Source organism: Gallinula chloropus, assembly GCF_964237585.1.
Source record: "Gallinula chloropus genome assembly, chromosome: 3".
Lineage (NCBI taxonomy): Eukaryota > Metazoa > Chordata > Aves > Gruiformes > Rallidae > Gallinula > Gallinula chloropus.
The window spans coordinates 66273071-66295121 of NC_140087.1; the positions used below are offsets into that span (position 1 = coordinate 66273071).

At 50.8% G+C, this 22051-nt stretch overlaps 2 protein-coding genes across 3 annotated transcripts; one reads left to right on the forward strand and one right to left on the reverse strand.

Annotated features, from left to right (window-relative positions):
* The first annotated feature begins 515 nt into the window (after positions 1-515).
* Positions 516-11201, forward strand: LOC311189902 (ninein-like protein). 2 transcript variants are annotated; one of them, XM_084261694.1, is made up of 6 exons: positions 516-630; positions 1096-1238; positions 8108-8359; positions 9320-9532; positions 10393-10509; positions 10603-11201. In XM_084261694.1, the coding sequence occupies exons 1-6, from the start codon at positions 576-578 to the stop codon at positions 10789-10791; spliced, it is 969 nt and encodes a 322-aa protein (XP_084117820.1). In that variant the 5' UTR covers positions 516-575; the 3' UTR covers positions 10792-11201. The 2 variants fall into 2 exon arrangements, with proteins under 2 accessions (XP_084117820.1, XP_084117821.1); XM_084261695.1 differs by lacking the exon at positions 10393-10509.
* A 1664-nt stretch (positions 11202-12865) lies between these two features.
* GINS1 (GINS complex subunit 1) lies at positions 12866-15712 on the reverse strand (the record flags this gene model as incomplete). Its single annotated transcript, XM_084261562.1, has 7 exons — positions 12866-13181; positions 13437-13511; positions 14139-14255; positions 14726-14816; positions 15257-15352; positions 15430-15494; positions 15638-15712. The coding sequence occupies 7 exons, from the start codon at positions 15710-15712 to the stop codon at positions 13113-13115; spliced, it is 588 nt and encodes a 195-aa protein (XP_084117688.1). The 3' UTR covers positions 12866-13112.
* Between the last annotated feature and the right edge of the window lie 6339 nt (positions 15713-22051).

Sequence of the window (22051 nt, forward strand, 5' to 3'; positions counted from 1 at the left end):
GGACTTGCTTCACTGTAAATCCTGCTGTTGCATTGTCTGTGTACATAGGGCTTGCTGGCTGACCCAGACATCTGCTGGAGTGCCTTGAGTGTCTCTGGGCTGTGTGAGGAATCGTACTGTGATCACAGTGTTTCTTGTATGTTGGTTTCTGGCAATGGTTTTATTTAGGTCAGGAGGTCCAACCTTCCGAGGTGCCTGCAAAAGCTCCTGGTACTGTGTGCTTTTGCGTGTGGGGGCAGTTGCTTGTGGGTCTTTGTGCTTTGCAGTGTTTAATGATGGTTCTTGCAATAGTGGTTGCAGTAATTTGGGCTTGTATTTCTTCTCTGTCTCTTCCAAAATATCTCATCTCTGCCTGTTGGGGGGAGACTGAAGAAAATCCCCCTACCTTACTCTCTGACTGTGCTGGCAAGGGGCCTCTGCTCTTCATGCTGCAGGGGACACTTGAGTACATATAGCTGCTAGGAGCTGTGGACATGTGGCCCCTGCAGCCCTGGGGAGCTTTGCAGCCACATTGTGACCGGCCTGTGCTTCAGGTGCTGTGGAAGCAGAATGGAGAGCTGAGAAGGGAACTGGAAATGCTGCGTCTTCAGCTACAGGAGAGCAGGGCTGAGAGAGGGCTGCCAGCCCAAGGTAAAAAGCAAGTTTCAGCACCTCTCTATCTTCTCAGAAAGAACAAGGTTCCCCCCAGGTTGGAGTTTTCATAGGAGTGTGGAGTGGTTTGTTGTGCCTGAGCTGCTGCTGCTGACAATTCTGGCACTGGGCAGCCATGGAAGGGAAAAAGGGAGGAGGAGGAAGATGGAGGGAAGGAGGCTCTTCCAACTTGAGGGGTGGTGATGGTGACCTGTGGACCAGGCAGATTTTCACTCTTGAGGATGTTGAAACAAAATAGAGTTTGGGGGTACTCCCTATTTTTTGGAGGTTGGGAGATTGAGGTTGGGCATTAGGAAAACAACTTCTGGCCCAGAGAGGTGATGCAGCCATGGGACTGGTTGCTAGATAAATGAAGGATCTCTGTCTTTTGGGGTTGTATGGACTTGACTTGATGAAGCTACAGCCAATCCTGATCATGACAGCCAGGCCTCTCCTGTCTTGTAGACCGGTCCTCAAAGGGCACCTCTTTGGCAGTGTGCCGCTCTTCCAGCTCTCTGGTTCCCACTTCTGCGTGCACAGAGACACCACTCTCAATGGAGCAGCTCCAAGAGCAACTGCAGGACCTGAAGGTGCAGCTGAAAACCAAGGTGAGGGGTGTGGTGGGAGATGTCCTGACCTCTTGGCACAAGTGCTTGGTAAGCACCCTGCTACAGCATGGCTGATGGAGCATCTGCTCCAGGAGGGTTGCTGGGGAGCAATGTGGTTCCTCATCTCTCTGCTGGGATTATTGCATGTGCTTCCTCAGCCCATCTTAGCTCTAGAAGGGTTTGGAGACCTCAGTGGCAGGAAAGGGCTTTGTGGAAATCTCCATCACCTTGAAAAATGTTTGTGTAGGTCTTGCTCCTTACGGGCACCCAGAGATGAACTCTCCTCAGTGTTGCTGTTGCAGTAAAACCAGCAGCAGGACCAAGAAGCAGCTGGGTGTCTCCTGAGGGCATAGTGGGGTATCAGCCCTGTTGCCCTGCGCTTGCAGCACACTTCTAACTGGCGTGCCCTGAGGTGACCGTGTAGCCCAGCCCTCCCTCTAGACAGCAGTGAGTGCTCATGTGAGAGGCATCATTTTCCATCTTTGCTCCTTTTGCTGCTGAACTGAGAGGTCAGGGATGTTTGCTGGGCTTCCATTGCAGCACTGCAAGAGTAAATGCTAAACTGCCACACAGGTGATGAATGGTTCAGGTCTTCTGCCTGCTTTATGTTCCTGCCTTTGTGCTCATCAAATCCTAGCATTTTTAGCATTTAACAGAGGGGGCCACAGGGACCAGCAGCTACTCCCCACCACATCTTCGACAAGGGTCCACTCTTTGGGACGGAGGAAGGATATGGGGAACAGTGATGGATGATTCCATGTCCTCTCCCTTTTCCTCTTTGGGGTCCCTTGCAAACAAGGAGAATAGAGAAAACCATACTGCTTTCTGTAAAGAGCTGGGACCCACCAGTACCTGCTGGATAGATGCTGCTGCATAAGGCTGATTGTTGCACTAATATAGCAGGGACCAGAACTGCCTGAAGAATGTCTCCTGTTGAGAGGGACCAACAGATCAATCTGAGTCAGAGATATTGGAGGAGAGGAGACCTCTTGGAAGCATGGTCCCAATATCCAAATCCTGTTTCCTCCCAACAGATAAACTATTATGAGGAGGAAATTGAGTTAATGAGGAAGAACTTTTAGAGAGAGGGGGAAGGGCAGTGAGGAAAGCTTCAGGGTTGAGATGCACAAGATGGAAGAAACCTGGAAAAAAACATTTTCACAATACTGGGATGTAATTGATAGCCTGAAAAATGTGTGGAGCCTAGGACTGGAGGAGAGGTTTGAGATGGAGCAGGCCAGGGTGGGATGGCATCCCACCAAAGATTTTACCATCTAGGACAGCAGCTGGACCAGGAGGGAGAAGAGTTTAGGATGCAGTGCAGGGACAGAAAGAACCTGAGGACTGGTACTGTTCTCTTTCTGTGGCTAAGTGGGAGACAAGGGGTACATTCCCTGCTCATGCCAGAGTAGGTTGAGCTGTTGTCTTGTGGGGCTGGAGAACTGCTTTAATTTGGAAGAACTGTGCAGTATTGCAGGTATGCATTTGTTTGAAGCGAGATGTCTAAATACCCCTTACATGAGTTCTTTGTTTCAAGACTTTCATAGAATCGTAGAATGTATCAGGTTGGAAGGGACCTCTTGAGGCCATTTAGTCGAACCGCCCCCTTCAGTAAGCAGGGACATCTTCACTAGGTCAAGTCGCTCAGAGGCCCACCAAGCCTGACCTTGGATAGCTCCAGGGATGGGGCTTCCACTACATCTCTTGTCAACCTGTTCCAGTGATCCACCACCCTCATATTGAAGAACTTTTTCCTAATATCCAACCTAAATCTCCCCTTTTCTAATTTAAAACCATTACCCCATGTCCTGTCACTACATGCCCTCAGAAACAGTTCTTCCCCAGCTTTCCTATAGGTACCTTTCAGGTACTGAAAGGCCACTATAAGGTCCCCTGGAGCCTTCTCCAGGCTGAACAAGCCCAACTCTCTCAGCCTGTCTTCATAGAGAAGTGCTCCAGCCCTTTGATCATTTTTGAGGCCTCCTCTGTGCTCCAGCAGGTCCACATTCTTCTTGTGTTGAAGTCTCCAAAGCTGGACACAGTATTCCAGGTGAGGTCTCATCAGAGCAGAGTAGAGGGACAGAATCTCCTCTCTCAGTCTGCTGGCCACACTTCTTTTGATGCAGCCCAGGATGCAGTTGGCCTTCTGTGCTGCAGATGCACATTGGTGGCTTATGTCCAGCTTCTCATCCACTCCCAAGTCCTTTTCCTCGGGACTGCTTTAAGTTTCCTTGCATGTTCTACAAGCTTGTGTCAGAGGCAGTGCCCAGCAAAGATTGTGTCACAAACCAGTGAGAGAAATAAAAGAACTTTCGTCAGTGTTTTCTTATTATCTCTAGTTTTCTTGGTCCTTTGGTAAAGCTGCCCCTGCCTGCTAGATCATCACAACCTGTGTGGTAAAAGCAGCAAGGAATGGCTTAAATGTCTCTCTACCGTTGAGAGACGCGTGGGACAGTAAGGTTGTCACCAGATGGCTGTTCATCTTCCCATCCTGTGCTTGTGTTGCTAATTCTGCAACCGCCCCAGGGGCCGGAACGGCCTTGCAGAAGAGACTGGACAGGAATTGGACAGGAAGCTGATGCTTGTCAGTGCCTGGGGGGCCCCCTCTTGCTTCCCAGCACGCCCCACCAGTGTCCCCTGGCTTCCCTCCTGCCTGCCTCCTTTCACTGCTTCTTGTCAGGAGCAGAGTCCTCTTCAGCAGTATGCAAGCAGAAGATTTTGCTAGGTCACTATCCCTGTTTTTAGGACTGAGGAGCTGAGGTACAGGGCAGTTGTGAGAGAAAGGAGGTGACTTGGCTGAAGTATGTGACAGAGCAGGGAACAAACTCAAATAACAGGAATATGAAGCATTTGAGCAGTGTTAGCACCATGTCTGGTGAACAGTGGAGGGACTGGCTGTACAGAGGAGCTTTCAGACTTGTTGGAAAGAAGTGACTTGTGATGCATGAGAAGTGCAAAATGGTGTGGAAATGTTCTATAATGTTTGAGTAATTGTCTTGACTTTGCAACCTGAAGAAAACTGCATTGCCTCTCCAGCACAAGTATGTTCTGAGGCTGGCAGAGCTTTTCAAGCTGTGTTACCAAATCTAGGTCAGCAAAATCAGTTTTTATCTTTAGGAAAGATGCAGAGATTGAGCATAATCGCAACACTGGTGTGAAAGGAGGTGATTTCCTGATGATAAGGGAAGACCTTCAAGAGTAATGTGCCCAGGAGAGGCAGCGGTGGAAATGGAAAGAAAAGGACATGGTCTCTCAGTGGAAGAGAAGGCAGCTAAAGTTAGATGAGAAGGTTAATGAGGAACAAGTCAAAACGTGTGAGATGCTGGCTGTTGAGAAGGAAAAGAGAAAAAAACCCCAAAAACATCAGGATGAAAAGGGAATAATGCACAGATCATGGGGCTGAGGGCTCTGGTGTTGGAAGGGATAAGGTGCCTGGAAAGCTGTCCTCTGGGAAAGGAGCATGTCTCCAAGACTCAGTTGAGCAGGTAGACCAAAATCTCCTGTTGCAACCTCAGCACCAAAGGAAAAGAGAAGAAATGAAAAAAACGTGTGATAGGTGGGCCACTGCAGACAGTGCAGACTGCTGCTAATGGCCTGCTTAAGCTAGAAGCTGGAGCCAAAGCTGAAAGCATTTGACAAAGAGAAATGAAATCTTGATAGACAAAGGAATGTGCTTAGGAAAGAGGCAGAGAAAGCAAAGTTAAATGGTTTGCCTTGATGCAACAGACACAGCAGAGTGTAAGGACATAGGTGGACTTGATCTGGAGGGGAAGAAAAGTGAAAAAAAATGCCTGGGAGGCAGAATGGCACAGCAGCATAGGAGGAAATGTGACATTCAGGCTGTCAAAATGGAGCTGGAGAGGGAAAGGAATAGGGTGAAAACGGAGCTAATGCATCTCAAAGATGTCGTGTGCTGGCTGGAAAATGAACCCAGAGCTCAGGAGAGTGGCAGGTGTGAGCGCAAAGGCAGTTTGCAGAACTCAGTCCTGGTGCTGCTGCTGCTGCAAAAAAGCAGATGCCTTGTGAAACACAAGGCTGCTTAACAGCATGATGGTCCAAGACACTCTTTAACAGCAGCTATGTTCTCTCTTGACGCTCTGACAGCAGCTATGTTCTGCCTTGCTGTTTCATGTCTTCTACTAACCGTGGGAGTGTGGTCAGAGCGCTTGGATGTGCTTCTGTGGCTGACTACGCACTTGTCTCCTCTACTCTGTACAGCTGTATGTGGGTGTTGGAGATGCCACAGGAAGCACAGCATGTGAATCCTGATGTAAAACTGACTCAGAAAGCAGCCACTGTGAGAAGCATCCTGCCAGGCAGGGGGAGCAAATGCCGCAATGCCCATGCACTAGTCACTTCCCCACTCAGCTCCAATGCCTCCCGCATGCAGTGCCACAAACTGCAATGCTGTCCTCCCTGCTAGGATGGACTGTCTGTTCTCCTGTGTTTTCCCCCAAGGAATTTGGGTCTTGTTGGACCTGGGGCTTAGCAGTAGCTGTTGGGTAGGACTGTTTAATGCAGGACTGAGCTTCCTACCCACAAGTGCCAGTATTCATGGCACTTGGGAGACTGGGAATACTAGTGGGAGTGGAGAGACTATGAGGCAGAGAGGATACCTTAGATTTGGGGTCATGGCGGTTGTGTCCAGCACTGTAAATCAGAGGCCTCACAAGTGAGTTGACTACTCCAGGCATGGCACTGTTGCCGTTGAGGGGCATGCATGTAATGAAGTCTTGGTGTACCTTGATGAGTCAAATCACTTTGTTTCTGCTCCTTGACAGGCCTGCAAAACAATTTCAGTCCACTGGAAGCCACACAAATTCAGGTTCTGATGCTATTTGTTCGTATTCCCCTTTAATTCCCTTCCCTTGAAGACCTGCTTCTTCTCTACCAAGGTCTCTTGATTGTCCCCACATGTTTTGCATGAATTATTGGATGGTTGTTTCTTAGATTCCTTTAGTTTGTGCTGTCCTTGCTAACCAAATGGGAATAGAGCAGGGAGCCAGTATAGGATGCCCAGAGCAAATTAGGCTTTTGCATGATTTTCTCACTCTGCTGTCTCTCCCTGCAGGGGAGAGCTTGGTGGCTGCTGAAGGAGAACAGCTTGCTGAAAAGTCAAACTGGGAGACTCCAGTGAGAGCTGAGGTTATCAAAGAAGGCTAGTTGAGTAAGAGAGGAACCAGCTGTGGGAGGATGGAAAATGGGTGGATAGCTAATGCTTTGAAAGGGAACAGCCACTCAGGTGCACTTACCAGATTTCAGACAGCTCATCCTGCCTTTTGTTCTTTCTTTTCTGAGCAAGCCAGCGCTCTCATGCTCTTTGCTCCATGCAGAAGCAGCCAGTGCTGGGACAGACTTAGCCAGCCAAAGGCTTGGGCAGGCCAGAGCATAGCGTGCAGGGCTGGCTTTGGGGGAAGCTGTGGGGATGGGTATGCTGAGGAAGGAAAGGATGGGGTTCTTTGCTACACAAACCAGTGGCCTGCTGCTGCCTTAGGAAGCTTGAGATAGATAGGGTTACCCACTGAGCCATAAATCCAAGGAGAACCAGGTTTCTTCTGCAGGTGGTCCCACAAGTCTGTTGAGCTTGCTCTCCCACTCTTCATCCCCTGTTTTTTTAGGCCTCTGACAGTGTTGCAGGACTTTGGATGTCCCCAGCTGTCTGCCCTGCACTGAGTCACTTGTTGGGGCAGAGACACCTGACCCACTCTTGAATCAATTCACAACCATATCCATTGTGGCCTGGCTTTGCTCCCTGAAACGGGCCCTTCTCTGGGGGGGCTGTGGTTTGCTGCTCTCTGTCCTGAAGCACATCATACCCCTCTTCCTGACAGGAAACACGTGGGCAAGTTGGGCTGATTGATAGGCTCTTTGCTGAAGGATTTAGGAGGACAAAAACTGCACTTTGAGAAGAATAAACCCAGTCTTGCTTTGAAGAACCAGTTTCATTTTATGACTTGTCAAGTAAGGAAAATTTATGTGACAAAAGCCAGTGAAGATTTTATGGAAGGGAAGGTGTTACTTTACCTACCTGCTCTTTCTTCCAGAGATTTTGCACACTCCCAATCTTAAACCCACATGCTCACGAGCCCTTGAGCATGTGTATGCACAAGGCCTGGCCCCGATTGCTTATGTGCAACATGTATGAGGGTTGGGGGACTGCTGGTTGCTCACTTTCTGGGATTCCTTTTGGCTGGGAATCACAAGCTGTTTTTTGGACACGTATTTTGTATGCTCAGGGTGTCCTTTTCCGGCCATCACAGGCTTCAGCTTCCTGGTGTGTTGATTGCCCATTTTCCTGGGAGGCTAGCAGAGGAATGGGATGTGGGGGGTGTGTGTGGCTGCCATGCTGCTAGCTGCAGGCTTTCTGCTGACCTGTTACAGTGCTGTGGTGGTCTGGTCAGAGCATGGGCCAGAAACTGCACCTTGCTCAGCGTTGCTGCTGGGTATGGTGTCCTAGGAGCAATGTCTGGGGGATGGTGCCTTTAAGTGTCAACACAGGCTCTTCTTCTAGCCCTTACTTGGCTCTTTGGCACTTTCATACACACCTGTAGACATGTTTCCATTCATACTGTATTCTTGCCAATCGTAATATTTCTGTTACATGTCACACCTGCTGCTTTCCCTAGTGACCTCCTCCAGGGCTGTCACCTAGGAGGGTTTCTTACCCAGGAATGCTGTGCTGGAGCTCAGCTGCTGGGCTGTGGGCAGGCTGGGAATGAGGACACTTGCTCTGAGTGCCCAGAATGCAGCAACAGCGGCATTCCTGGGTGGGAAACCAGCGGAGACAGTGGGCATATTAAATCTCTATTGCTTCTCTTCCCACCCTAAGCCTTTGTGCATGAATTGTTTTTTTCCTCAACCTTTTCCAGAATGAGAAGAGCAAGGGTGAGGTCTCCAGCCTGAGTGTCAAGACTCCTCAGCTAGGCTGTGAACTCACCGAGCACAAGGATGGCTGTGGTGCTGGCCATGGCACTGTCCTGCTGCGGAGCCAGCGGCTTGCAGAGGCTGAGTGGCTACAAGGAACAACCATGGCTGCAAGGCTGGAGCACCACCAGCAGCATGTAGGATGTTGGATGGAGATAGAGTTGCTCCAACAACAGCTCAGGGCCTCACAGGAGCAGGTGAGTGTCATTCAGTTGGTGGTAGGCTGCTGAGTGGTCCCTGTGATGTTGATATCCTGTTTGGGGCTGTATTGGACACCTTCCCTAGGCAGAAAAGACTTTTCCTCTTCGTGGGGGACTAAGGATTTGCCATCCCACTCACATATAGCAGAAGCTAGATCAGGTGCAGCTTGGGACAGGTCCTCGTGGTGGTGTTCCCTCTGTCCTTGTGTAGACCGCCTGGGCAGAGAAGGTGGCCCACACTGAGGAGTGACCAGAGCTGTGGTTTCCCATGGCTCAGCCAGCAGAGGAGCAAGGAGTGGCAAGATCAGGTGGGTGCTGTGCAGAGATGACAGGGGCTTGGCAGGCCACATCTTGAGGGAAGGGAAACAAGGTGATCAGAGCAGGGGAACAAGGACTGCTAAGTGAGAGGACAGCTGATGTGAGAAACCTCCAGTGGCCCTCTCCTGCCGTCTGCTCTGGTGAAAGCCTCAGGGACCGGCTTTCCAGAGTGGCTCATGGTAGCCCTAGGGCAAAGCTGGACCAGACCTGCTTCCCAGTACCAGGTTTGCCTTTTGCTGACGGCAGGAAACAAAAGACATAGTACAGGCAGGACTGAAGCCCAACTTGCCTGGGATATGTCTTAAGCACAAACCCCTCTGCCTCAGGCCATTGTTGCCATTGGTGCTAGGACTCTCTCCCAGATGATTCCTCCAGCAACTCCTGCTCTTCACTGCTCAGCAAGGGGAGCATTGCTCAGCAGGGGGTCTCTCTTCCTCATGCTGTCTTAATGCTCTCCACCCTGGCTTTGTAGGCTGCCCAGCAAGCACCATTTCCGTGGTCTTGATATTCTGCTGGTTTAAGAGCCAAGGTGGAGGCTGAGGGTGCTTCCTAACCTTCCCCCTCACCCACAGCACACTGTGAGCCTGTCCCATGTCTGGCACAAAGCTGTAACCATCTATCAACCTTTCTGTGTTACAGCTCTTGGAAGTCAAAGCAAGCCTGAGCCTGGCCCAGACTCAGCATGCTCTGCAGTTGCAGCAGGCAAAGGCTCAGATGAACAACATGGTGCCAAAGAAACAGTTTGAGCAGCTGCAAATCAGCTTGAGAGAGGAACAGTGGAAGGCTCAGCAGCTCCAGGAAGACCTCCACAGGCAGGCTGAGCAGACATGCAGGCAGCTGGTCAGGACCCAGGTAAGCAGAGAATTGCAGAAACTCAGCCAAGGGTACTGAGGAGCCAGCACTGCTGAAAATTGCTGGCCTTTGACTGCCAGCTTGGAAGGCAGCTGTAGTCAAAGCCACCAGAGGTTTCTATGAAAGAAAGATGCTATATATCAAGAACCCACAGGGAAAGTGTGTATGACCTTCAAATTCAGCTACCATTTTAATTTCTCATAACCCAGTGACCACCCTGCACTCAAACAGGAGTCCTCCCCACTCTAATTTCCCTATCCCAGACCAGATACCTTGCACCTAGAGGAGCAAGAGTTATTCAGGGAGAGACTCTGTGTTGGCTCAGGCTGGGGAAAGAGTTTTAAGCCCTCTTATGTATGTGAAGATGTAGCCGGCACAGAGTGATGTGGTTTTCTCTTTAGGGCACCGGGCAACAAGTTGTTTGGTTTTTGTTAGTTTGGCCTTTGTTTCAGGACACTGTAATTCAATTAAATTAACTTGGGCAAACATGTAGCAAATTATAACCTAAAGAATTAAAAGCAACAGACATAAAAAGTGCATCCAAGGAAACTCTCTTCCTGGGCTTCTCTGGACGTATCTGAGAGCGGGAAGGCCGTTGGCCTTTTGCAGAAAACACTGCTGGAATTCTGTGCCTTGTCTTAAAACTGGTTGGTGCTGCTGATCCAGGGAAGGTTGCACTGCTGTAGACATTTATCCTACTACACTTCACATCCTGCACCCCCTCTGCTGATCCCCCTTACCCTCCTTCATGGAGTGTGTCAGTCTGTGAGCAGGGCCCTGAGGAAATGCATAGCCCAGGAGTGCTGTGCGCTGTGAGAGTGCTGGAACAACCCAGCATGAGGCTTTGTTGCCCACTGCAGGAGGAGCATGAGTGCCTGCTGCAGACAGCTGTGGAGCAGGCAGAGGGGCTGGAGCACAGTCTGAGGAGTGCCGAAGCTGTGCTGGCAGAGAGGGTGGCTCAGCTCAAAGATGCTCAGGTGAGTGCAAGAGGCATCTGTGCTGCGTGTCTCTGCCTGGTCAGCACCCCTGCATGGGGGTGCTGAACCTTAAACCTCCTGTCCCTGCTGCAGGCCCAACTCTCCAGGAACAAACTGCTGATTGAAGAGCTCCGTGAGAAGAACAGGGAGTTTGCAATGGCTCTACAAGCAGCTGAGCTGAAGCAGAAGAGCACTGAGGAGAAGAACCAGCTGTTGGAGGAGCAAGCTTCAGCTCTGAAACAGCTCATCAGAAAAATCACGCCAGTATCTCTCAGCGGGTGATGGGGCACCTACTGTGGCAGCCCTACCTCCAGTCCTGGCTGGGGTTTGACACATGTGGAAGGGTTGGGATATCAGCCTTGTCCTCCCTGCTCTTGCCAGAATTTTCCTGAGAGGAAGTAGAAAATGAGAAAAACAGAGCCCTTTAAGGAGATGGTCCTGTGGAGAGCTGAACATTCCAACTGAAAGCACCAGCTTCTGTGCTTTTCTGTGTCAGTGTGCTGTTTTAAGTCAGGTCTGTCTCAGGGCAGCCATTGGTGGTGAGGCTGATGCCCGCTCTCTGAGGAGGGTTGCTGTTGGGGCCATGCTGTTATGGCTGACAAGCCAGGGCAGGAGGGCTGGCAGGTTCCTGCACCTGGCTCACTCCCAGCAGGAGGGCTGTGTTGGGGCATTAAAATGTTTGCTGCACATGCCGCCGTCTCCAGTCTACTCTGTATTTCAGTAGCCTCCCCCCACTTCTTCCCTACAGCTTGTTCCCTACAGCTCCTCTTGGGCTCTAGGAGACGCTGGCCCTCCTAAAGCTGGATCCTAACATCAAAACCAGCTTGTTGCTAGATTGTTGCCTTAGCAGCAAGCAGGGCAGAGGGACTAAGGGAAGATGCTTGGGCAGGGTTAGTGCAGCCCTGCACTTCTTCACAGGAGACAGGAAAGTGAACTGTGTCATCTTGCCTTCCTTCTTGGCCTTCCTAATTCTTGGCACTCAGAACTGCTTTTGCCAAAATAGGTTGTCTAGGCCACAAAGCCAAGCAGGCCCAGCAGCAGATTGCAAATTTATTGATCTGCCCAGGGTGTTAATCTCTGTATGGAGGATGTGGTGTTGTCACAGTACCCCTGCCTTCTCTGTGCAGAGCAGAGGAGGCAGTGGTTGCCACTAGCTGTGAAAGGATTCCCAGGAGTCTGGGGACTATGGACACTACAAGAGAGACTAGACAAGCCTGACTGGGTCAGGGTCACAAAGACCAAGTTAGTACAAAGCAGAAGGCTTAAAAATAGCTCAAGCAGTTGTTGGTTCAAGAACAAAAGAGGATAAAGCATCTGTGAGCTAAAACTCTGTCACCACTACTCTCACTGTGCCAGGGCAGAGGGTGACCCAGCCCTAGGACAGTGCCAGGAGATGGCTGGAGGCTGTGGCTGAAGCTTCCTTGGTCTATGTGATTTTTCTGTCCTGGTGGATGACAGCTAAGACTCCCCATTCTTCGTGTTGGGGGCAGCCCTGATTAAAAAGGCTGTGAGGGAAGCTGAGCTATTACCACCATGAGGTAGACTGTGGGCTAGCTCAGGGGGGTTTTTGGCTGGAGCTGTGAGACCAGTGCGCTATATGCCCCAGGTATTTATCCTGTTCCTGTATTCTTCCCTAAGTATTTGTGTTTTGGCTCCTGCCAGAGATGGGGACTAGGCAAGCATCTAGTCACACCTAGGGCTTGTGGTTTTGGAAGCCTTATCTCAGCCACTACTCCAGAGCAGCTCCATTAGGAAAAACAGGGAGAGCAGCTCTTCAGCCTTGCTCTGGTTTTGTGGCAACTGGACTCCTTAAAACTGTCTGCATTTTCCCACCCCTACTCCAAAAAGGCCCCAGGCTCTGCCAGACCAGCACTGTGAGGAAGGAGACCCTTCACTGAAGGGCAGAGCCCAAGCATGTTGGGCAAAACCTTGGCCAGGCCCATGATCCAGACTGCGGTGCTCAGCAACTTTTACAGGGCTCTGACAAGGCTTTGTGTCCAAGCCCTTGTTTGGACAGCCTCATCAGACACTTGGGAGAGCAGCGCCACAGAGACACTGGTTGACCATCACCTTGCAGGGTCAAAATGGGTTGGGCCAGAGCACCAGGTCAGCATGTTTAATGAACACAATGTTAACTCCTGAAACACACTAAATGGGAGGCTGAAACAGTTCTTTATTTTGCAACCACGGAGCTCTCCTGACTGCCAGAGCCCAGCCAGTTGGTCTTTTACTCCCACATGCACAGTGTGAATAAAGAACTGCTCCAAACAAAAATGCATCCCCAAAACCAGCAGTGGGGCTTGGCCAACACCCTCCTCCCACCCTCCCCCAGTGCACCCTCCTCCTTCCCCCCCTGCTGAATTCCCAGGCTTGCTACTTTACCAGTATGCACCCTTTGGTCAAGAAGAGCTGGCCAGTGTGGTCTGCATACTTTATAAACTTGAGGCTGAGCTTTGTGTCAGGTATCAAAGGCCATTAAGAGGAGTGGCAGGGTGCCCACTGCCGAAATGCTGAGGCATCTCAAGTCCCACATACACCAGAGGTCAGTCCCCATTGCAGAGAGGCCACCAAGCAAGGGTTGTTGTCCCTCCTGTCCTGCATGCTTACGACAGGATGTGCTCGAGGACTCCTTGCCTGATTAATTGCTCACATTTCCAGCGGGGTAGAAAGTGCTGCATGGAACAGAGACAAACTTTCCTTAAAACCCAGGCAGTCTGGATTCATCACACAGCCAGCTGTTTCTTGTGCTGTGTGCCCGCTGCATTGTGGTACCACATCAGAGCTGGGCTGCAGTCCTAGGCCACACGGGCTGCTTGCAGCATGTGCAAGGAGCCTGTGTGTGCAGGGACTGCGACGTGGTGAAGGTGGGATAAGCAGGGGGAGTGAAAGGGAAGGTAGAGGATGGACCACACACTTGTCACAGATACCTGGCTATTCTTCTTCAACAGGACAGTGGTACCATCATCAATCTCAAATTCTCCATAGTCTTTTAAACACCGCACCTGCAAAGCAGAAACACAGCTTCGACATCACTGCTGGCATCAACTCGTGCCCCAAAACTGCAGATACGGACAAATTCCCACCCGCCTGCTGGAGTCTCATTACAGAGCAGACCTGGGAATGCAAGACTGGACTGATCCTGCAGTCCGTGGGCTCTACCTGACATCTGGAACAGCCTGAAGGAGCAGGCTGATGGTCACTATGTGTTCTTTTGATGAGAACATAGGACTTCAGCTGACTGATTGCTCATCTGCTCTTGCTTTGTTGTATCAATTGTGTAAAACAATTTGTAGTTTCATCTGAGTCCATTTTAAATAACAAAATTAGCTAACCACCCTTAACACAGGAACTAAGTTTCTAATTGATCTGAGCGTTGCTGAAGCTTCTGCAAGATGCTGCAAAAACTTCTCTCTGGGGTTCAGACTACTCACACCAACTCCCTGTGGACCCAAAATGCTCTTTCAATATCCTCAGTAGACAAGGAAGTAAAACAGTGACAGGTGGAGTGTAAAAAGTAAAAGGTAGAAGCTTTTGTGCTCTCAGAGGCTTTGGTCCTCCCACCTTCTAACGTGGAATGGGGGTGAAATTCTCTAAAAACAGGTAGTTGTTCACAAACAGAAGCCACTTACTTCGATGTACAGGCTTTTGGGAGGTTTTATGTCCTGTGTAAGGTCCAGCCCTTCCTCTCCGCCTACTGACCTCATGTAGGTAGCCAGAGACTTTTTGTACCGATTGAACCACTCCACCTGCGGACATTGAAAGTGATCTCTCAGGCAAAGCTCAACAGCTAATGCTGAAGGACAGGTCCCCTGATGAGTGAGATCTATTTTAAGTGTTTGTGCCAGCTAAAGGTGAACACGAGCTCTTCTAAAGGGAAAAGCTGCCCAGAGGCTGAGCAATGTGGGTTCAAGGTAGGAAAATGTACTGCTAGTGTTAGCTGCTCTCTATGTTGGTTTAGCGATGGCATTTGGGAGCAGCATGTGAAGACCCAGTTCTGCTGGCTGCAAGTGAAGACTGCCTGATCTTTTGAGGTGCCAAGCATCACCTGTACTCAGTATCCATCTGTAACTGCACCCACAGTCAAGAACTAAATTGGTATTTACAGGTCATGCTTACAGTGGTGGAAGAGAAATCATCTGTATGTTGACTCCACTAAACAGTCCATCAGGAGGAGTAAGTGGAAAGAAGGGAAGAGTTTAAGGCAAGGCCAACTCACTTCCTCAGCTGACATGTGAAACTGGATGGTGTATGGCAGGACGCTGCCGTACTCCCACCTTAGTGCTCGGATCCGCAGCAGCCGGTCATACCTGGGAGGGGGGAAGAAACAAGGGGCAAAACCAGCATCTTTGCTGAGGTGAGCGCTGGCCACGTCCCCAGCCAATGCTGCCACTGCCCTGGTCTGCCGTCAGAGCAGAAACTTGTGTCATTCCACCCACCTTCCTTTAAAGGACGTGATTTTTGTCCTATCCAGTAACTAACGTTTTTAAATACCGGTAGGAAGCAGGCTCTTCTCTTTGTGCTGCCGTTTAGTGGCACCAGCGATGACCACAGACAGCCCCGCAGCTGCCCCTCTGCTGCACCCCACAGAGGAACCACTCGTCACGACCGAGAGCCCCAACATCCGGCGTTTGGGGACCCTGTCTATGGGGGCTGCACTCCTGTGCCGGCGGGGATGAACCAAGGCTCCGTGCCCCCGAGAGGCCGCGGCAGACTTCCCCCCGCCCCGGTCTCCCCGCGCCGCACTCACAGGTAGGCCAGGACGCAGCGCTGGTTTCGGAGGAGGCAGCAGTGCCGAAAGCGGATGAGGAAAATCAGGTCCGTCCGTCCCGACTTCGCTTCCGACCTGGAGGAGGAGGAGGAGTGGCGTTACGGAGGTGTGGGCGCGCAGGTGGGTACCGCCCGACCGGACGCGACACTCACACGTCCGCCTGGTTCCGCTCATACAACGCCCGCATCTCTTCCAGAGCCTGCCGCAGCTCCTCCGTCTGCAACACCCGACACAGTCAGTGGGAGCGGCCCGCCACCGGAGCCCGGACCGCTCCCGCGCCCCTGCCCCTGCCCCTGCCCCTGCCCCTGCCCCGGCCCCGGCCCCGGCCCCGGCCCCGGCCCCGGCCCCGGCCCCGCTCACACGGAAAGGCGGCAGATGCCCGCCCGCAGCACGATGCAACTCCCGCACCAGCCCCACTGCCCGCTCCCCCGCCATGCCACCGAGCGCGCGCGCGGGAAACCCAGCCGCTCCGCAGCCAATGGGCATCAGGGGCGGGGCCTCGCCGCCCGCCGGCCCCACCCACCGCCGTTCCGTGCGTCGAGTTGTGCTCGGTCTCAGCGCCGCTGCTGGCGGCTGTGCATTTGCTGCCAGAGCCCGAGCAGTCCCCCGTCCCCGTCCCAGTCCGAGGAGGGCCGCGGGGGAGCTACCTCTGCCCGTCCCGGTGCCTCACAGCGGCGAATCCTGCTGGCTCGGGGCCTCCTTGAGCACCCAGCCTGGAGACCCCCACGGGACAGCAGAGGGAAGCGCCAACCCCGCACCGGGGCCAGGACGAGCCCAACTCATCCCCTCTCCTCAGCCACCCCAGTCTTCAGGCTTAGTTTGGACTTCCCCTGTTCCCGTTTCTGACTTCTAGCCCTCCCACCCAACGTGACCCCTCCAGGAGGAGGAGTGACAGGAGCAGCAGTTGAGGGTCCCTGGCTTGGCTTTGCCTCCGAGCCCCCTGATAGCTTTGCGGTCTCTTCCTCTCCCCAGGCTGGTCCCATCATACTCAGGCAGTGATTTCTAGCAGCAGCGATGGGAGTGGGGAATTGGAGGTGTTACCACCACACTTTTGGGGGCACGCTGAGCGCCCCAAGTGGATAAGGCAAAAAACAACAATCTCTTTAAAAAACTCCAACAATTAAATCCCCCCCAAAACAGGGGGACTGGCATGCCTGGAACAAAGCTGGTTTCACCATCCATCTCTCTGGAGTGCTGCACACTTCTGTCTCTGACAGCCTCCTCCCAGTAGCAGCCCAGTCTTTCCCTGTCCACTTCCCTTTGCCAGCAGCATCCTTCAAACTTGAGGTGTACCAAAACTAAAGGGAGAAAAAGAAAAAAAAAAGAAGTGTGGGGGGTGTTTCTGGATGGGGCAGGAATTTTTTAGCACTCAAAGCCCTAGGAAGGGAATCTGGGACCATGGCTTGTCCTGCTCTGGGAATATGCTTCCCTGACCATGTGTTTCTATGGTTACTCAAGTTTAAAAATGACCAGCATTTTATACAATGCAGTTATGCAGCGACGATCAAAACCTGGAGGAGTGGGGAGAGTAAACTGGAGCTTTTACAGCACAACTGAGACATCTCAGTGTGGTCTCGTACGCCTGAGACATTGATGCTGCTTATGTTTAGGATGATGTGGCATTGTGTGCCTGAACAGGACAGTGTCTGTCTGTGTTGTAAGACACACAACAGCTGTTTGATTTGGCATTTTAGGTGTAGAGGGAAAAATGCCCAGAAATACTGTGGTCACCTGGGAGCTGGAGATGGGCTTCTGGGGGACTGGGCCCCAGAGAGACCTGTTTCTTGGCTCCATGGTGCTGCAGCCAAGAGACACCTCAGTTGCATAAGAGGAGGACAAGATGGGTGAAAGGTCAGAGCTGGTGAACCCTGCCACGTATTGAGTCATCACATGTCCTTGTGCTGCCACCCAACTGGATTTGTTCCTACCTTGTGCTTCTTCCTTCAACAGCATCGCTTGCCTTCCAAAGAGTCTGACCTGTGCGCAGTGTACTGGTGTCTAGATGGGGAGTGCAGTGCTGTTTAGGTGAGTAATGTGATCCTATCGCTGGTAACCAAAGCCAGAAAAAACCCACGCGCAGCTTCAGCAGGCACCTTAGGAGCAGCTCTCGTGGGGGATTTCGCATGACGCAGCGTCAGGAAGGGATGTTGGTCTTTAGACACGTGCTACGGCCATGGGATTAACGCATGGACAAGGTGCAGTTTTATGTCCAGGGTGTTGTGTGGGAGGGCAGAGGCACCGTCCTGGGGTGCCTTGTGTAATGATAAAATGCACCTCGGAGCTGGGATTTGTAAGCAGTGTCTGTCCCCTCTCTCCTCCCGTCTGTCTGTCTGTCTGTGGCAGGGACATCTACCCTCTCCCCTCCCACTCACCCCATGGCACAGCAGATGTATGGGGCCCGGAGAAGCTGCTGTAAAGCGCCCGTCCACAGAGGGCTGTCACTACAGAAGCATCACATGGTGGCTTGTCATTAATCACTGTGTTCTGCAGTGATAATGGCCCATCTGAGCCAGAGAAAGACAATAGCAGTAAACGTCCGTCCCTAATTCCAATTGTAGCTGCTGAAAATTGGTTGTTGCATCTTGCTGAGGGATAGAAATGTAACAGAGCCTTGATTGAAAAATTCAGGGGAAGCGGCCTTATCTTACTCCTTTGCCAGATTAAAAAAGCCTCATACATAAAAATAGACAAAGTGAATGAAGAATTTACAAACATCTATATTTTGTGTTAGGAAATGTGATAAAATCAGGAAAACAGCTGAAGACACTGATTTATACAACTCTGACTATTTCAGGCAATGAGAGGTTTACGTATCACAGTTTAACAAGATAAAAGGTCTCCCACGAAATACATAGATGACAGACAACTCATCTGAATTTGACATAACATAGCATCAAGTACACATGTAATGTGATGAACAGTGCCAGGTCATTCCCCGGTTAGGTAACATAAAACCTCTTGAATAAGGCAATTCAAATATAACTCTTAATTCAAATCACAACATACCCAGGCAGCATGCAGGGAAAAGTAATTTATTTTGTACATTGGAATGACACAACTTGCAATATGTTTCCATTTTCTGTAGTTACAGCAACAGGATATAAACCATTCAAATAATATATATATATGTATATATATATATCTCAAGTCAACAGTTGTCTTTACTGGAATAAAGATTATCTGTTTTTTGGTAAAAATAAAACTATTTGAATTCACTAATTAACAAAATGCACAGTGATCAGAAACCAAATTCTTCTCACACTTGTCTTCCCCGGCTCGCTTGCGTTTCCCTGTGATGGAGCAGCAACATAACCCTGGGTTCAGAGAGCTCATCGCACTGAGGAACCAAAAATTCCCCCACACACGGTTCCCACAGCCGCGGACCATGCCGTGTGCTTCACCGTTTAGCTGTGTGAGACCACTACCTGATGGATGGTGGTGCTTCTGTCACACTCATCCGTGCCCCATGGCTTGGCGACTGTGTTTCACGTCTCTGTTTCTGGGCGCCCATCCAATGAAGGGCTTACACATGTGCCCGGCCTACAGCGAGTCGAAACCTGAATTGCACGTGGAAGCCTGTTCACTGGAACGGGGCCCTCTTTTCTTTATTACCAATTAATTCATCTGGGTTTTTATGACCAAGAAATTTAAGAAGCTGCAAATTCTCTCAGAAGGAAAAAAACCCCAAAGCCCACCAGAGCCAAAATCCTCTCTCATATGGTGGGGCCTAACGGACATGTCTGAGCTTGTGTTCCCACTGCCACTGGCTTGGGGCCTACAGAGATAATGGAGGCTTTCCCTAGCATCGAGAAGTTCTTTCAAGAGGAAGAAATGAACAAAGGAAATAAGAATTTTCCCTGAAAAAAAAATAATTAAAAATGTTGTTTCTGAACAGACAGATGCGGGCAGCTTTCCCAGGCAAAGGGCTGTACGGTCCCCCAACCCACCACCTGCAGGGACTGATCCTTTACTAAGGCACCGTGTCCTGTGGCAGCTGGGTCTCCCCTGCCCCTGTGTGGGAAAGGGGATGAATCCAGCGGGATTGCTGCTGCTGCCGGGTCGAGCTGATGCGGTCGCCAGGAGCACTGTAGGAACGGCAGACCTCATCAGGCAGGTTACCCACATGCCAAGGGCTAATGAAGGTATCCTGCTTGTAAATAATGAAGAGGTAGAAATTACCCATGAGGGAGTCCTAATGCCCCGAGCATGCAAATGGGGTGGGGTTGTTGAGAGATTTCTCTCCTTCAGGTGAAACTTCACAGCAGCAACTGCAGCCACAGACTCCTGCTAGAGAACTGCCCTGGGCATCCTTCCACTAGAGGAACTGCAGGAGGAACTGGATTTTCGGAGTGATCGTTACTGGATCCTGTTTATCACCATCATAAAGCTGTCTCATGCCTCTCTTACTACTCTATTTACTGCTCCATTAAAAAAAAATCATTGGCATATTTCTTTGCCTTAAAGATACAAAAAAAAGCAAATTTTCAAAAGATAGTGGGGAGAAAGGTGCTTTCACAATGACATTCAGAGCAAAAAGAGAGAACTGACATTTTACAGGTAATTAGAGAGCTATCTTTGGCAGAATATTTCAAATAAATTATTTTTACAAATATTTTCTGCAGTTGTATATTTATTTTTAATAGTTCACTTTCAGCTATAGGGTTACTGGTTCACTACTCTCTATTAATAGGAAAACACCACAAATATAAAAATATATGAACTCAGCACAATTTTTTTAGGCTACCACAACTGTCTCCAATGATTTCAAAAGTTGTAGATTGATACCACGGAAAATATGAAACAGGATTTCTAACAGTGTGTGTCAGGTTAGAAGATCACAGCTCGTCGCTGTTGTAAACCGTGCTGGAGAGGGCAGCTGGTGCCGTTGCACAGGATTAGCACAGAGACGAGTCCGAGGAGCCAGATGCTCAGAGCCAGTCTCTGCTGTGGCCAGACATCCATCCATCCATCCATCCATCCATTCATTCATCCATTCCCCCTGTGGGGCATCGTCTCTGACCATAAGGCTTGGAGATGTCATGCTGAGTCGCTGCCGAACGGTTTCCACCCCGGGCAGGAGAGGAGGAAATTGGGTGGGCGACACCAGTCTTGCTGCACTGAGCGTTTCCCACAAAGAAAGCTGCACCCACTCCTGTGCTTGACCCGCTGGAAGGAGATCAAGTGCGTCTGCTTTCACCTGCAATGTTGTCTCCTTTCACTTTTGCATGGGGAAAAGCACCCAGGGAGCCTCAGGCTTTGCCTTTGCACCATGGCCAGGTCCTACCTCAGGTTTTGGCCAGAATCCCAGTGGGATGGTGACTCTGCCAGGGACCCCAAGCCTGAGCTGTGATGGTGCAAGGAGGGGGGCTCACCTGATCACAATCTCCCCTCCCAGCACGTGCCACTGAGTCCACCGAACATTTGAATTTAAATATTTCACTTTGTTTATACAGCATGTACAGAATATACAGCATCAGATAATTATTTCCCAGTAGACTACAAGTGTCTCCCAAGATGACCTCTTTTATCAACAAATATATATAAATTGACGGTAATAAAATACCAACAAATATTATGGCTTTTCAAATAGTGTAGCTGCATTGTGCCATTGAACTTATGAAGAACCATGAGAGAGACAGAGAGATCAGGAGCCTTCAGCTGCTGAGCCCAGGGGCGACCCTCAGCTTTGACCCAGTGGTGCAGGGGCTTTGCATCGCCAGGGCAGTGCTGGCTCATGGTGCCATCTGTGGCTCAGGCAGCAGCGGGAAGGTGGGGCTGAATTTGTAATCCATGCTCTGATTTCTGTCTCCAGGCAAGCCAGTTCTTGCACAAACTTTTTCCCTGCTTTGGAAAAATGTGACTGCCCAGACAGGGTCTGCCTGCCCCATCCCCAGGAGGGTATCTCTCTGTCTCTCTTGGTCAGGGTTAGCACAAGACATCCGTCTGCCCAAGAGTGCCCTGCAGCTGCAAGGGGGAAGACACACAGGATGAGGGGTGACGCAGGACGTGGGGGGTGACTGTGGTGGGTGGTTGGGCTGATGGTGCTTTGGGTGTCTCAGGAAAGGTGGTCACAGCCCCTTCCCTCCCCTGTGCCACTCCCGGGACGACAGGGAGCTCCCCGCAGACTGCTGTTAGAGCACCAGAAAGCGTGAGCCATCATTTTTGGAGTGCATCATCAATGCACATCAAAAATACCAGAGGACAACCTCTCCTGGGCAGTGCCAGCCTCTGCCCAACATGGGGTGCCCGTGAGGCAGAGTACCTGTGCCCAGCACTGCACAACTGCTGCCTGCTGTGCCTCGTGGGATGCACCCAGCCACTAGCTGTTCCCCTTTGCTTCTAAGGCCAGTGAGACATTTTGAGCCCTTCCCCTCCTGCCGTTACAGGGGGCCCTGGGCTACCTCGCCCATGGGCAACATCCATCGTCCCCAGGACGGGCTACACAGGGAGCATCTCCCCACTCCTGAGAAGGGCAGTAGAAGAAGCTGTTGATGTAAATCACATCTCTGACAAGAGAGATGCTTTTCTGTGCCCTCTCCAAGCTCGCAGCAACAACCCATTTTCTACTCTAGAAGAGGTGCAGTTGCTTTCCCTGTGTTTCAAGTGGGTGGAAATGGCTTTTGAGAGCTTGAGTGGTCACTCAAGCATCGAGATAACCAGATCACTTAATTAGAGGGAAAATTAGCAATGGTTCTAAGTTACTGCTACTGTCAATTTTTCACTAATTCCTATCTCGTTTCCCTCTTCTTCAGGACATTATGGACACTCCCTGCA

What these genes read in the sequence shown, in the direction of transcription:
- LOC311189902 (XM_084261694.1), top strand. Translation starts at nt 576, where the DNA reads ATGCTGCGTCTTCAGCTACAGGAGAGCAGGGCTGAGAGAGGGCTGCCA. An exon ending in TCAGGGCCTCACAGGAGCAG is followed by an intron (nt 8,360 to 9,319) that starts GTGAGTGTCATT and finishes TCTGTGTTACAG; the next exon opens with CTCTTGGAAGTCAAAGCAAG. An exon ending in GGCAGCTGGTCAGGACCCAG is followed by an intron (nt 9,533 to 10,392) that starts GTAAGCAGAGAA and finishes TGCCCACTGCAG; the next exon opens with GAGGAGCATGAGTGCCTGCT.